A 13,469-nucleotide genomic window follows, 5' to 3' on the forward strand; every position below is an offset into this window, starting at 1 on the left:
AATCAGAGAAGCACCAACTGATTTGGTGGGAGGTAAGGTAAGATGAGATGAGAATAGTATTCATATCAACTTTTGATAAGCAATGATGTTGAATCTCGGTTGAAATCAGAAATTACCACAATACAGGACCCAAACTTAGTGAATCCCATCCTGAGGAGATGTTAGTTGTTGTGAAAATTTATAAATTAACCCTTACAGTGCATGTCATGTACTGCCTGGAATGCATTGGGTGACGGATAAGCAGCAATGTATTTATCTTTCTCTCTGCCCACTCCCAGTTGAGAGTTACAAGCTGCACTTCTCCTTCAGAAGATGCTGAAGTGGTTCTGATCACTCGGCAGAGGATTTTACAAATAGACTATTGAGATGACATCATGGCAGTATTACATCATAACAGTGATCGTTGGCAAGGCCCCTCAGTTTGCAGTGAGGGCTCAAGATGCCAAGAAAGTAGAATCAGAAAGAAAGGCTTGCCTTTATATAGTGCCTTGTCATGTTTTTCAGACATCTCAAAGCACTTCACCTCCAAATTAATGCTTTGAAGTACTTTTACTGTTCTAAATGGAAATTCTTTCTAAACAGAACATCACCACATCATCAGGACATCCCAACATTTACAACCAATGGTTACTTTTGAGCTGCCTCCACTGTTGCTATGTAGGCAAGTGCAGAAGTTAATTTGCACACAGCAAGGTCCCACAAACAGCACATGAACGAATGACCAGGTAACCTGTTGTTGTTTGTGTTGCTTCAGGAAGAAATGCTGGCCAGGACCTTAACAGAACATAGAGAAACATAGAAAACTAGGAGCAGGAGTAGGCCATTCGGCCCTTCGAGCCTGCTCCGCCATTCAGTATGATCATGGCTGATCCTCTATCTCAATACCATATTCCCGCTCTCTCCCCATACCCCTTGATGCCTTTTGTGTCTAGAAATCTATCTATCTCCTTCTTAAATATATTCAGTGACTTGGCCTCCACAGCCTCTGTGCTAGAGAATTCCACAGGTTCACCACCCTCTGAGTGAAGAAATTTCTCCTCATCTCAGTCTTAAATGTCCTACCCTGTATCCTGAGACTGTGACCCCTCATTCTGGAGCCCTCAGCCAGGGGAAACATCCTCCCTGCATCCAGTCGGTCTAGCCCTGTCAGAATTTTATACATTTCAATGAGATCCCCTCTCATTCTTCTAAACTCTAGTGAATACAGGCCTAGTTGACCCAATATCTCCTCATATGACAGTCCTGCCATCCCAGGAATCAGTCTGGTGAACCTTCGCTGCACTCCCTCTGTGGCAAGTATATCCTTTCTTAGGTAAGGAGACCAAAACTGCACACACTACTCCAGATGTGGTCTCACCAAGGCCCTGTATAACTGTAGTAAGACATCATTGCTCCTGCACTCAAATCCTCTTGCAATGAAGGCCAACCTACCATTTGCCTTCCTACTGCTTGCTGCACCTGCATGTTTGCTTTCAGTGACTGGTGTACAAGGACACCCAGGTCCCTTTGTACATCAACATTTCCCAATTTATCACCATTTAAATAATACTCTGCCTTTCTGTTTATCCACGTTATACTGCATTTGCCATGTATTTGCCCACTCACTCAACTTGTCTAAATCGCCTTGAAGCCTCTTTGCATCCTCCTCACTACTCACAATCCCACCTAGTTTCCCTGTTCTTCCCTAAATACTGCCTTTTTATGCCCATCTGAGCAGGTAGTAGCAACCTTGGTTTAACATCACATCTGAAAGATAGAACCTCCACCAATAGAACACTCCTTCAGTGGTGCACCAGAGTGCTGGCCTAGACTGTGTGCTCGAGTCCTAGGGTGAGGCTTCAACCCACAACTTTGTGACAATAGGAAGATTTCTTTATTTTATGTCGTACACTTCTAAAATAACAAGTTAAAATAGAAGCGCTCTCTCCTGACTAAAGTTTAAAATGGAGCCTGGTTGTCTGATGTGTAAGTTAGTCAGGATACCGGCGTTTTGTACACTAATGATGACACTAAGTTAAGAGGCACAGTAAATTGTGTAGATGGGAGCAGGAAGGGACATAGACTAAGTGAGTGGGGAAAAACTATGGCAGATGGAATTCAATGTGGGGAAGTTTGAGGTCATCCATTTTGGATCTGAGAAAGACAAATCGGAATATTTTCTTAATGTTGAGAGACTAGGAGCTGTAGAGGAACAAAGGAAATTAGCTGTCCATTTACACATTACTAAAAGCCAGTGCACAGGTACAAAAAGTAATCAAAAAGGCTAAATGAATGTTGGCCCTTATCTCTCGGGGGTTGGAATTCAAAAACGAGGAAGGGAGACTTCAGTTATACAGAGCCTTAGTCAGACAACATCTGGTATACTGCGTTCAGCTTTAGGCACTGAACCTCAGGAAGGATATATTGGTCTTGGAAAAGGTACAGCACAGATTCACCAGAATGATACCAGGACTTATGGTGAATGGGAGAGATACAAGGAACAGCAAAGTGTGACAAAACTAAGAGCTACAAAAAGGGAGTATGAAAAGAAACTTGCAAGGGATATCAAAATCAACACCACAAACTTTTACAATTATATTAGGAAAAAGGTGGTGGTTAAGAGCAATGTGGGCCCCTTAAAAACTGACTGGTGATATTATACAGGAAACTTTCGTTTAACTGGAGGTTAAATGTCCGGAAAGCTCTATCTACCGGCAAAATTCAGGAGCCGTTTCCTATAAGTTTTTTTACTTCTCGTTGCTTTTTTTTTTCCAGTCATGGCTCCCAAGCGTCTAGCTGAAGCTGTTGCTTAGCTACAGAGACGCTTTTAAGCTGTGGCCGACTGTTTTGAAGCTGTTGCTAAGCAACAGGGTTTGTTGTTTCATACGGAGCTGAGAAGCTCCGTATATGTTTTAACATTAGCGCTGGTTTATACGGCAGTTTTGATGGGACGGCACCAACTCGGTCCCGTCAGTGCCGGATACCAGAAAGTTTCCTGTAAATGGAAATAAGGAAATGGCAGACTTGTTGAATAATTACCTTGTGTCAGTACTTCCAGTAGAGGCAGAGGCTAGCATGTCGTACATCCCAAGGAAACATACTGAAGCAGGGACAGGGACTCAACAAAATTAATGTAAGCAAATTAACAGTAATGAAAAAAATAATGGAACTAAGAGTGACAAATCCCCGGGATCAGATGGTTTACATCCCAGAGTTTTAAAGGAAGTAGGTGAGAACATTGCAGATGCCCTAAATATGATCTTTCAACCTTCTCTCAATTCAGGAACCATTCCTTTAGATTGGAAAATTGCAGATGTCACTCTATTTAAGAATGGCGAGAGAGGGAAACCAGGGAATTATAGACCAGTTAGTCTAACATCTGTTGGGAAATTGCTAGAGACTAATTAAGGATAGGGTGACTGAACACCTTGAAAATGTTCAGTTGATCACAGAGAGCCAGCATGGATTTGTGAAAGTTAGCTCATGCCTGATGAACCTGATTGAATTTTTTGAAGAGGTTAATAAAGTAGTGGACAGGGGAATGTCTATGGATGTTATTTATATGGACTTCCAGAAAGCATTTGATAAAGTCCCTCGTAAGAGACTGTGAACTAAGGCTGATGCTCATGGAATTGAAATCAAATTATTGACCTGGGTAGGAAATTGGCTGAGCGGTAGGAGACAATGTGCAGGTACTGTAATTGGCAGGATGTGACTAGTGGTGGCCCACAGGGATCTGTGTTGGGGCCTCAACTATTCACATTTATTAACGACTAGGTGTCGAGATAAAGAGGCACATATCCAAGTTTGCCGATGATACAAAGATAGGCGGCATTGCAGTGTAGATGGAAGCATAACATTACAAAGAGATAGCGATAGATTAAGTGAATAGGCAAAACTGGCAAATGGATTTCAATATAGGCAAGTGTGAGGCCATCCACTTTGGACCAAAAAAGGATAGATCAGAGTACTTTCTAAATGGTGAAAAGTGAGAAACACTGGCGGTCCAAAGAGACCATTTACATAGAACATTAACATGTCATGGACAGGTACAGAAAATAATCAAAAAGGCTAATGGAATGCTGGCCTTTATATCTCGAGGACTAGAGTACAAAGGGGCAGAAGTTATGCTGCAGCTGTACAAAGCCCTGGTTAGACCACTCCTGGAGCACTTTGAGCAGTTCTGGGCACCACACTTGAGGAAGGATATATTGGCCTTGGAGGGAAATCACAGAAACCTCACAGTACAGATAGAGGCCATTTCGGCCCATCGAGCCTGCACCGACACATATCCCACCCGATCCCCGTAACCCCTACACCAACACATATCCCACCCTATCCCCGTAACCCCACGTATTTAATCCCCCTAACACTAAGGGTCAATTTTTATCATAGCCAATCAACCTAACCCCGCACATCTTTGGACTGTGGGAGGAAACCGGAGCACCCGGAGAAAACCCACACAAACACGGGGAGAATGTGCAAACTCCACACAGACAGTCACCCGAGGCCGGATTTGAACCCGGGTCCCTGGCGCTGTGAGGCAACAGTGCTAACCACTATGCCACCGTGCTTAGTGTAACTTAGGTTTACCAGAATCTTTCCTTTTGTTCTTTCCTATTTCCCTGCTCCTGCACTTGCTTAAAACCTGTTACATCTCTAACTTATTCCAGTTCTGACAAAGGGTCATCGACCCGAAATGTTAACTCTGTTTCTCCACGGATGATGCCTGACCTGCTGAGTATTTCCAGCATTTTCTGCTTTTATTTCAGATTTCCAGCATCTGCAGTATTTTGCTTTTGTCTTACTGGAATGATGCTGGGTCAATTGTTAATTTTAAATCTGAGATTGATAGCTTTCTGTTAACCAAGGGTATTGAGGGATATGGGCAAAGGCAGGTATATGGAGTTAGGCTGAGATCAGCCATGATCTTATTGAGTGGCGGAGCAGGCTCGAGGGGCTGAATGGCCTCCACCTGTTCCTATGTTCTTAAAAGATTAAATTATGAGGGCAGGTTGTGTAAACTTAGTTTATATTCCCTTGAGTTTAGAAGGTTGAGGGGTGATCTGAACAGGATGTTTATGAAGGGATTTCATAGGGTAGATACAGAGCAATTATTTCATCTGGAGGGCGAGTCCAAAACAAGAGGGTGTAATCTTAAAATTCGAGCTAGGCCACTTAGGAGCAGAATGGGGAAGCACTATAGAGTAGTGAAGGCCACAGTGGAACTGCACTGCTTTACACAACATTTGAACCGTGGGATTTAGTTCTTTGGGAAAAGTAGACCGCGCACTGTCTCACGTCATTGTCTCTAGTTCTTGAGGTTTCGGGACTGAGGAATAGTTAGGAACAAAAAAAGCCATCTGACCTGCCTCCGATCTCAATTCCCCCGATCTGCCATCTCACCATAACTAGCTGTTGGTGCAATGGGATTGCACTTTGAGGATCATTTCCTGACTATTGTACCATTAGTTGAATTGGAAGGAGGTAAATGCATTCGAGGGTTGTTGCCTTACATTAAAGTACTCAATGTTACCGCAGATAGACCTTCCGAGATGCCAGAAAAACTGCTACAGGAGCGATTTCGCAAGCTTGGCCGCTTCCCGGAAGCCTTCTGTTCCATCCAATACCGAGGAACCAGAACATATAATCCTCCAACTGACTTTTCTGGACTATTGCGGACTGTCGAACAGCAGTTGAACAACAACACGACTCGCTCTCCCAGACCGCCAGCAATCATTTTCAAGGCTTTGAAAGTAAGACATTGCATAAAATGTTGTTGCAAACAAAAAGAAAGACTTGCATTTCTTAAGTGGCTTTCACGACCACAGGATGTCCCAAAGCACTTGACAGCCAATGAAGTACTTTCTGAAGTGTAGTCACTGTTGTAATGTAGGAAACAAGGCAGCCAATTTGTGCACAGTAAGCTCTCACAAACAGCAACAACCAGATAATCTGTTTTAGTGATGCTGATTGAGGGATAATTATTGGCCAGGACACCGGGGAGAACTCCCCTGCTCTTCTTCGAGATAGGTGTACATAAAAGATCCCACGGCACTAATGTCTCATCTGAAAGGTGGCACTACCTCAGCACTGCACTGCAGTGTCGGCCTGGATTTTTCTGCTCAAGTCTCTGGAGTGGGACTTGAACCCACAACCATCTGACTCAAGGGCGACAGTGCTCCCACTGAGCCACGGCTGACACTGAACCATAAAAATCCTTTTCAATTTGGGTGGCTCAGTAGCACCTGCCATCAAAGTTAGTCAAGCTGGTGACGTAAGATCAGTGGGTGTCTCTTGGGAGTTAATTTTACTTGGAGAAGTGGAGTCTCTGCATTTCTAATCCTCACAACCTCTTCATTAACAAGTTCAGATGGAGTGTGGGACAAAAGGAGCTTGAGATGCAAGAAAAGCAGCCCATCACGCCAGAGTCTGGATTACTAGTCCAGTAATACAACCACGATGCTATCGTACCTGGTTTATATATAAATGTTTTGGACAGTGGCACAGGAAGAATGTTAGTTCAATTTGCTGCTAATTGGTGGAAGTTCAGCTGGGCTTAGATGGAAGCCCTCTTTCCTCTGAGTGAGCAGGTTACAGGCTCAAATCCCACCGTGAGGTTCAAAACCTGACACTTTGGGACAGTCTGGGTCCCCGTACTAACCTGACACTTCGGGACAGTCTGGGTCCCCGTACTAACCTGACACTTCGGGACAGTCTGGGTCCCCGTACTAACCTGACACTTCGGGACAGTCTGGGTCCCTGTACTAACCTGACACTTCGGGACAGTCTGGGTCCCTGTACTAACCTGACACTTCGGGACAGTCTGGGTCCCCGTACTAACCTGACACTTCGGGACAGTCTGGGTCCCCGCACTAACCTGACACTTCGGGACAGTCTCTGTCCCTGTACTAACCTGACACTTTGGGACAGTCTGGGTCCCCGTACTAACCTGACACTTCGGGACAGTCTGGGTCCCCGTACTAACCTGACACTTCGGGACAGTCTGGGTCCCCGTACTAACCTGACACTTCGGGACAGTCTGGGTCCCCGTACTAACCTGACACTTCGGGACAGTCTGGGTCCCCGCACTAACCTGACACTTCGGGACAGTCCCTGTCCCTGTACTAACCTGACACTTTGGGACAGTCTGGGTCCCCGTACTAACCTGACACTTCGGGACAGTCTGGGTCCCCGTACTAACCTGACACTTCGGGACAGTCTGGGTCCCCGTACTAACCTGACACTTCGGGACAGTCTGGGTCCCCGTACTAACCTGACACTTCGGGACAGTCTGGGTCCCCGCACTAACCTGACACTTCGGGACAGTCTCTGTCCCTGTACTAACCTGACACTTTGGGACAGTCTGGGTCCCCGTACTAACCTGACACTTCGGGACAGTCTGGGTCCCCGCACTAACCTGACACTTCGGGACAGTCTCTGTCCCTGTACTAACCTGACACTTTGGGACAGTCTGGGTCCCCGTACTAACCTGACACTTCGGGACAGTCTGGGTCCCCGCACTAACCTGACACTTCGGGACAGTCTCTGTCCCTGTACTAACCTGACACTTTGGGACAGTCTGGGTCCCCGTACTAACCTGACACTTCGGGACAGTCTGGGTCCCCGCACTAACCTGACACTTCGGGACAGTCTCTGTCCCTGTACTAACCTGACACTTTGGGACAGTCTGGGTCCCCGTACTAACCTGACACTTCGGGACAGTCTGGGTCCCCGTACTAACCTGACACTTCGGGACAGTCTGGGTCCCCGTACTAACCTGACACTTCGGGACAGTCTGGGTCCCCGCACTAACCTGACACTTCGGGACAGTCTCTGTCCCTGTACTAACCTGACACTTCGGGACAGTCTGGGTCCCCGTACTAACCTGACACTTCGGGACAGTCTGGGTCCCCGTACTAACCTGACACTTCGGGACAGTCTGGGTCCCCGTACTAACCTGACACTTCGGGACAGTCTGGGTCCCCATACTAACCTGACACTTCGGGACAGTCTGGGTCCCCGTACTAACCTGACACTTCGGGACAGTCTGGGTCCCCGCACTAACCTGACACTTCGGGACAGTCTCTGTCCCTGTACTAACCTGACACTTTGGGACAGTCTGGGTCCCCGTACTAACCTGACACTTCGGGACAGTCTGGGTCCCCGTACTAACCTGACACTTCGGGACAGTCTGGGTCCCCGTACTAACCTGACACTTCGGGACAGTCTGGGTCCCCGTACTAACCTGACACTTCGGGACAGTCTGGGTCCCCGCACTAACCTGACACTTCGGGACAGTCTCTGTCCCTGTACTAACCTGACACTTTGGGACAGTCTGGGTCCCCGTACTAACCTGACACTTCGGGACAGTCTGGGTCCCCGCACTAACCTGACACTTCGGGACAGTCTCTGTCCCTGTACTAACCTGACACTTTGGGACAGTCTGGGTCCCCGTACTAACCTGACACTTCGGGACAGTCTGGGTCCCCGTACTAACCTGACACTTCGGGACAGTCTGGGTCCCCGTACTAACCTGACACTTCGGGACAGTCTGGGTCCCCGCACTAACCTGACACTTCGGGACAGTCTCTGTCCCTGTACTAACCTGACACTTCGGGACAGTCTGGGTCCCCGTACTAACCTGACACTTCGGGACAGTCTGGGTCCCCGTACTAACCTGACACTTCGGGACAGTCTGGGTCCCCGTACTAACCTGACACTTCGGGACAGTCTGGGTCCCCATACTAACCTGACACTTCGGGACAGTCTGGGTCCCCGTACTAACCTGACACTTCGGGACAGTCTGGGTCCCCGCACTAACCTGACACTTCGGGACAGTCTCTGTCCCTGTACTAACCTGACACTTTGGGACAGTCTGGGTCCCCGTACTAACCTGACACTTCGGGACAGTCTGGGTCCCCGTACTAACCTGACACTTCGGGACAGTCTGGGTCCCCGTACTAACCTGACACTTCGGGACAGTCTGGGTCCCCGTACTAACCTGACACTTCGGGACAGTCTGGGTCCCCGCACTAACCTGACACTTCGGGACAGTCTCTGTCCCTGTACTAACCTGACGACTATGTGTGCAGGAAGTGTGTCCAGCTGCAGCTCATGTGGGACCGCATGACGGCCCTTGAGCTGCAGATGGACTCACTTTGGAGCATCCACGATTCTGAGAGGGGTGTGGATAGCACATTTTAGTGAGTTGGTCACACCGCAGGTTAAGGCCAGCGTAGACAGTACATGGGTGACCAAAAGGCAGAGCAAGGGCAGGAAGGTAGTGCAGAAATCCCCTGGGGTTGTCTCCCTTAGCAACAGGTTCACCGCCTTAGGTACTGTTGTCGGGGGGGGTGACACATCGGGGGAAGGCACCAGCAGCCAGGCTCATGGCACCATGACTGGCTCTGTTGCAAAGAAGGGAGGGAAAAAGAGTGGCAGGGCTATAGTAATAGGGGATTCGATTGTAAGGGGAATAGATAGGGGTTTCTGTGGTCGCGACCGAGACTCCAGGATGGTATGTTGCCTCCCTGGTGCAAGGGTCAAGGATGTCTCGGCGCGGGTGCAGAACATTCTGGAGGGGGAGGGGGAACAGCCAGTTGTCGTGATACATGTTGGTACCAACGACGTAGCTAAAAAAAGGGAAGAGGTCCTACAAGTAGAATTTCGGGAGTTAGGAGCCAAGCTAAAAAGTAGGACCTCGAAGGTAGTAATCTCTGGATTACTACCAGTGCCACGTGCTAGTAAGAGTACAGAGAACAGGATAGTTAGGCTAAATACGTGGCTTGAGCAGTGGTGTAAGAGGGAGGGTTTTAAATTTTTGAGGCATTGGAACCAGTTTTGTGGTAGGTGTGACCTATACAAAAGGGACGGTCTACACCTGTGCAGAGATGGAACTGATGTTCTCGGGGTAATTTTTGATAAAGCAGTTCGGGAGCATTTAAACTAGTATGGCAGGGGGCTAGAAACCTATGTAGTGAAATAGAGGAAAGTGAAAGGCAGACAGAAATAAATGATAAAAGGGTGAGGAACAAAAAACAAAGGGCCAAACTAATTCATAAAAAATGTGAGCATAAAAAAAGCCTGAGGGTTTTATACCTTAATGCGAGAAGCATCAGGAACAAGGTAGATGAATTAGCTGTGGAAATAGAGGTTAATAATTATGACCTAATTGGGATTACGGAAACATGGTTGCAGGGTGAGCAGGGCTGGGAGCTTAACATACAGGGGTATTCAGTATTTAGGAAGGATCGACAAAAAAGAAAGGGAGGAGGGGTAGCATTGCTAGTAAAAGAGGGGATAAATGCAATTGAAAGGAAGGATATTAACTCAGTTAATACAGAATCTATATGGGTGGAGCTAAGAAATAGCGAGGGGCGAAAAACATTAATAGGAGTGGTATATAGGCCTCCAAATAGTAAAATAGAGGTTAGGGAGGGCATCACGAGGGAAATTAGAGAAGCGTGCAATAAGAGCACAGCTGTCATCATAGGTGACTTTAACTTACATATAGATTGGACTAGCCTAATCAGTAAAAAATAATGAGGAGGAGGAATTCCTTGAGTGTTTGAGGGATGGTTATCTGGATCAATATGTCGAGGGATCAACTCGGGAACAGGCTATATTGGACTGGGTACTGTGCAATGAGAAGGGACTAATCAGTAATCTTGTTGTACGGGGACCCTTGGGTCAGAGCGATCATAACATGATCGATTTCTCACTCGAAATGGAGAGCGAAGAAATTGACTCAGAGACTAAGGTCCTGAATTTAAACAAGGGGAATTATGATGCCATGAGACGGGAACTGAGTAGGTCTGATTGGACAACGTTCCTGGGAGGACTGGAGGTAGATAAACAATGGCAAACATTTAAAGATAGAATGACAAAATTGCAAAAATTGTTTATACCAATCTGGCATAAAAGGAAATCTAAAAAGGTGACTCAACCGTGGATAACAGGGGAAATTAGAGACAGCATAAAATCCAAAGATAGGGCGTATAAAATAGCCAAAAAAAGCGCCAGAGCGGAAGATTGGGAACAGTTTAAGATAGAGCAAAGGAGGGCAAAGGGCATAATCAAGAGGGGCAAAATAGCTTACGAAAACAAGCTGGCGGAAAATATAAAAACTAACTCCAAAAGCTTTTATAAGTATATCAAAAGGAAAAGACTGGTGAAAACCAAAGTTGGTCCATTGCAGTCAGATACGGGGGAATATATAATGGGAAATAAGGAAATGGCAGATCAACTAAATGCATACTTTGGGTCAGTCTTTACGAAGGAAGACACAAAAAACCTCCCTGGGATATCGGGAAAAATAGGGACATTGGCAAAGGAGGAACTGACGCAAATCAATATCTCTAAGGATATGGTGTTAAGGAAGCTAAAGGGATTGAAGGTGGACAAATCCCCAGGGCCTGATAACATGCATCCTAGGGTACTGAAGGAGGTGGCCCTAGAGATAGCGGATGCACTAAGGATGATTTTTCAGAATTCATTAGACTCGGGAACAGTGCCGATGGATTGGAGGGTAGCTAACGTTACCCCACTATTCAAAAAGGGGGGTAGGGAAAAAGCAGGTAATTACAGACCTGTAAGCCTTACATCAGTTGTGGGCAAAATGCTGGAGTCCATCATTAAGGATGAAATAGCGGAGCACTTAGCAAATGGGGACAGGATAGGACAGAGTCAACATGGATTTACAAAGGGTAAATCGTGCTTGACTAATCTATTGGAATTTTTTGAGGGAGTAACTGGTAGAATAGATGGGGGAGAGCCAGTAGATGTGGTGTACCTGGACTTCCAAAAGGCCTTCGATAAGGTCCCACATAAAAGATTAGCATGGAAAATTGAGGCTCATGGGATAAAGGGGAAAGTTTTGGCGTGGATAGGGAACTGGCTGTCAGATAGAAAACAGAGAGTTGGAATAAACGGCTCATTTTCTGAATGGCAGGCAGTAACAAGTGGGGTACCACAGGGATCTGTCCTGGGCCCCCAGCTGTTCACAATTTACATTAATGACCTGGATCAGGGAGTCGGATGCAGCATTTCCAAATTTGCAGACGACACTAAACTAGGAGGGGGGGTGGGCTCAGAGGAAGAGACCAGGAAGCTCCAGAGCGATTTGGACAGACTGGGCGATTGGGCGGATAAATGGCAGATGCACTATAATGTGGACAAGTGCGAAGTTATCCACCTTGGGTGCAGGAACGGGAGGGCAAATTATTATTTAAATGGCAATAGATTGGGAGAGGGGGAAGTACAGAGAGACCTGGGTGTTCTTGTACACCAGTCACTGAAGGCGAGCATGCAGGTGCAACAGGCGGTCAAGAAGGCAAACGGTATGCTGGCCTTCATAGCAAAAGGGTTAGAATACAGGAACAGGGATACCTTGCTGCAGCTGTACAGGGCACTGGTGAGACCACACCTCGAGTACTGTGTACAGTTTTGGTCGCCTCATCTGAGGAAGGATGTTCTTGCCATGGAGGGGGTGCAGCGGCGATTCACCAGGCTGATACCAGGAATGGCGGGAATGACCTATGAGGAGAGACTATGTAGTTTAGGGATGTACACACTGGAGTTTAGAAGATTGAGAGGGGACCTCATAGAAGTGTATAAAATTCTGACAGGTCTAGACAGACTGGATGCAGAAGGAATGTTTCCCTTGGCGGGTGAGAACAGAACTAGAGGACATAATTTAAGGATAAGGGCTAAACCATTTAGGACAGAGATGAGGGGGAATTTCTTCACTCAGAGAGTGGTGAACCTGTGGAACTCATTGCCACAGAGGGCAGTGTACGCCAGCTCATTAAATATATTTAAGAGGGAATTAGATATATTTCTACGGGCAAAAGGGGTTAAGGGTTACGGAGAGAAGGCGGGGACGGGATACTGAATTAAAGGATCAGCCATGATCTCATCGAATGGCGGAGCAGGCACGAAGGGCCGAATGGCCTACTCCTGCTCCTATCTTCTATGTATCTATGTATCTATGACACTTCGGGACAGTCTGGGTCCCCGTACTAACCTGACACTTCGGGACAGTCTGGGTCCCCGTACTAACCTGACACTTCGGGACAGTCTGGGTCCCCGTACTAACCTGACACTTCGGGACAGTCTGGGTCCCCGTACTAACCTGACACTTCGGGACAGTCTGGGTCCCCGTACTAACCTGACACTTCGGGACAGTCTGGGTCCCCGTACTAACCTGACACTTTGGGACTGTTGTGTCCGTGTATAATAAGACACAGACTGCAGGAGAACGGTACAACAGGTGTTTACGAAACATGGCTCTCACTGGAACTGATCTGTACAGATTACTACTCAGTGCTATATACAGGTGTGGTCACTGCCGGTACTGCAGTATACATGAGCTGTAAAAGATAGTTCCCCCCTTAAAGGTACATACATTGCAATTCCTCCCCTTTTAGATTAACAGTACCATGACACTCATTTAACAATTAAATATCAAATTAATTACAATTAACACT

At 46.8% G+C, this 13,469-nt stretch overlaps 1 protein-coding gene across 6 annotated transcripts in view; it reads left to right on the forward strand.

The window, feature by feature from the left end:
- zfyve1 (zinc finger, FYVE domain containing 1) overlaps positions 1 to 13,469 on the forward strand; it is a 103,441-nt gene that overhangs the window by 46,125 nt on the left and 43,847 nt on the right. For 4 of the 6 annotated variants that reach the window (XM_086003851.1, XM_086003854.1, XM_086003852.1 and 1 more), the window contains one exon: positions 5,521 to 5,735. The exons of 1 other annotated variant lie outside the window; for it this stretch is intronic. In XM_086003851.1, the coding sequence (XP_085859977.1) occupies positions 5,521 to 5,735 (215 nt within the window). Of the gene's footprint in view, positions 1 to 636; positions 726 to 5,520; positions 5,736 to 13,469 lie in introns of those variants that run through there. One more of the 6 variants, XM_086003853.1, reaches the window with a different exon arrangement.

Source organism: Somniosus microcephalus, chromosome 12 (assembly GCF_052327205.1).
Source record: "Somniosus microcephalus isolate GS21.2 chromosome 12, FLI_Smic_1.0, whole genome shotgun sequence".
In the NCBI taxonomy this organism is placed as follows: domain Eukaryota; kingdom Metazoa; phylum Chordata; class Chondrichthyes; order Squaliformes; family Somniosidae; genus Somniosus; species Somniosus microcephalus.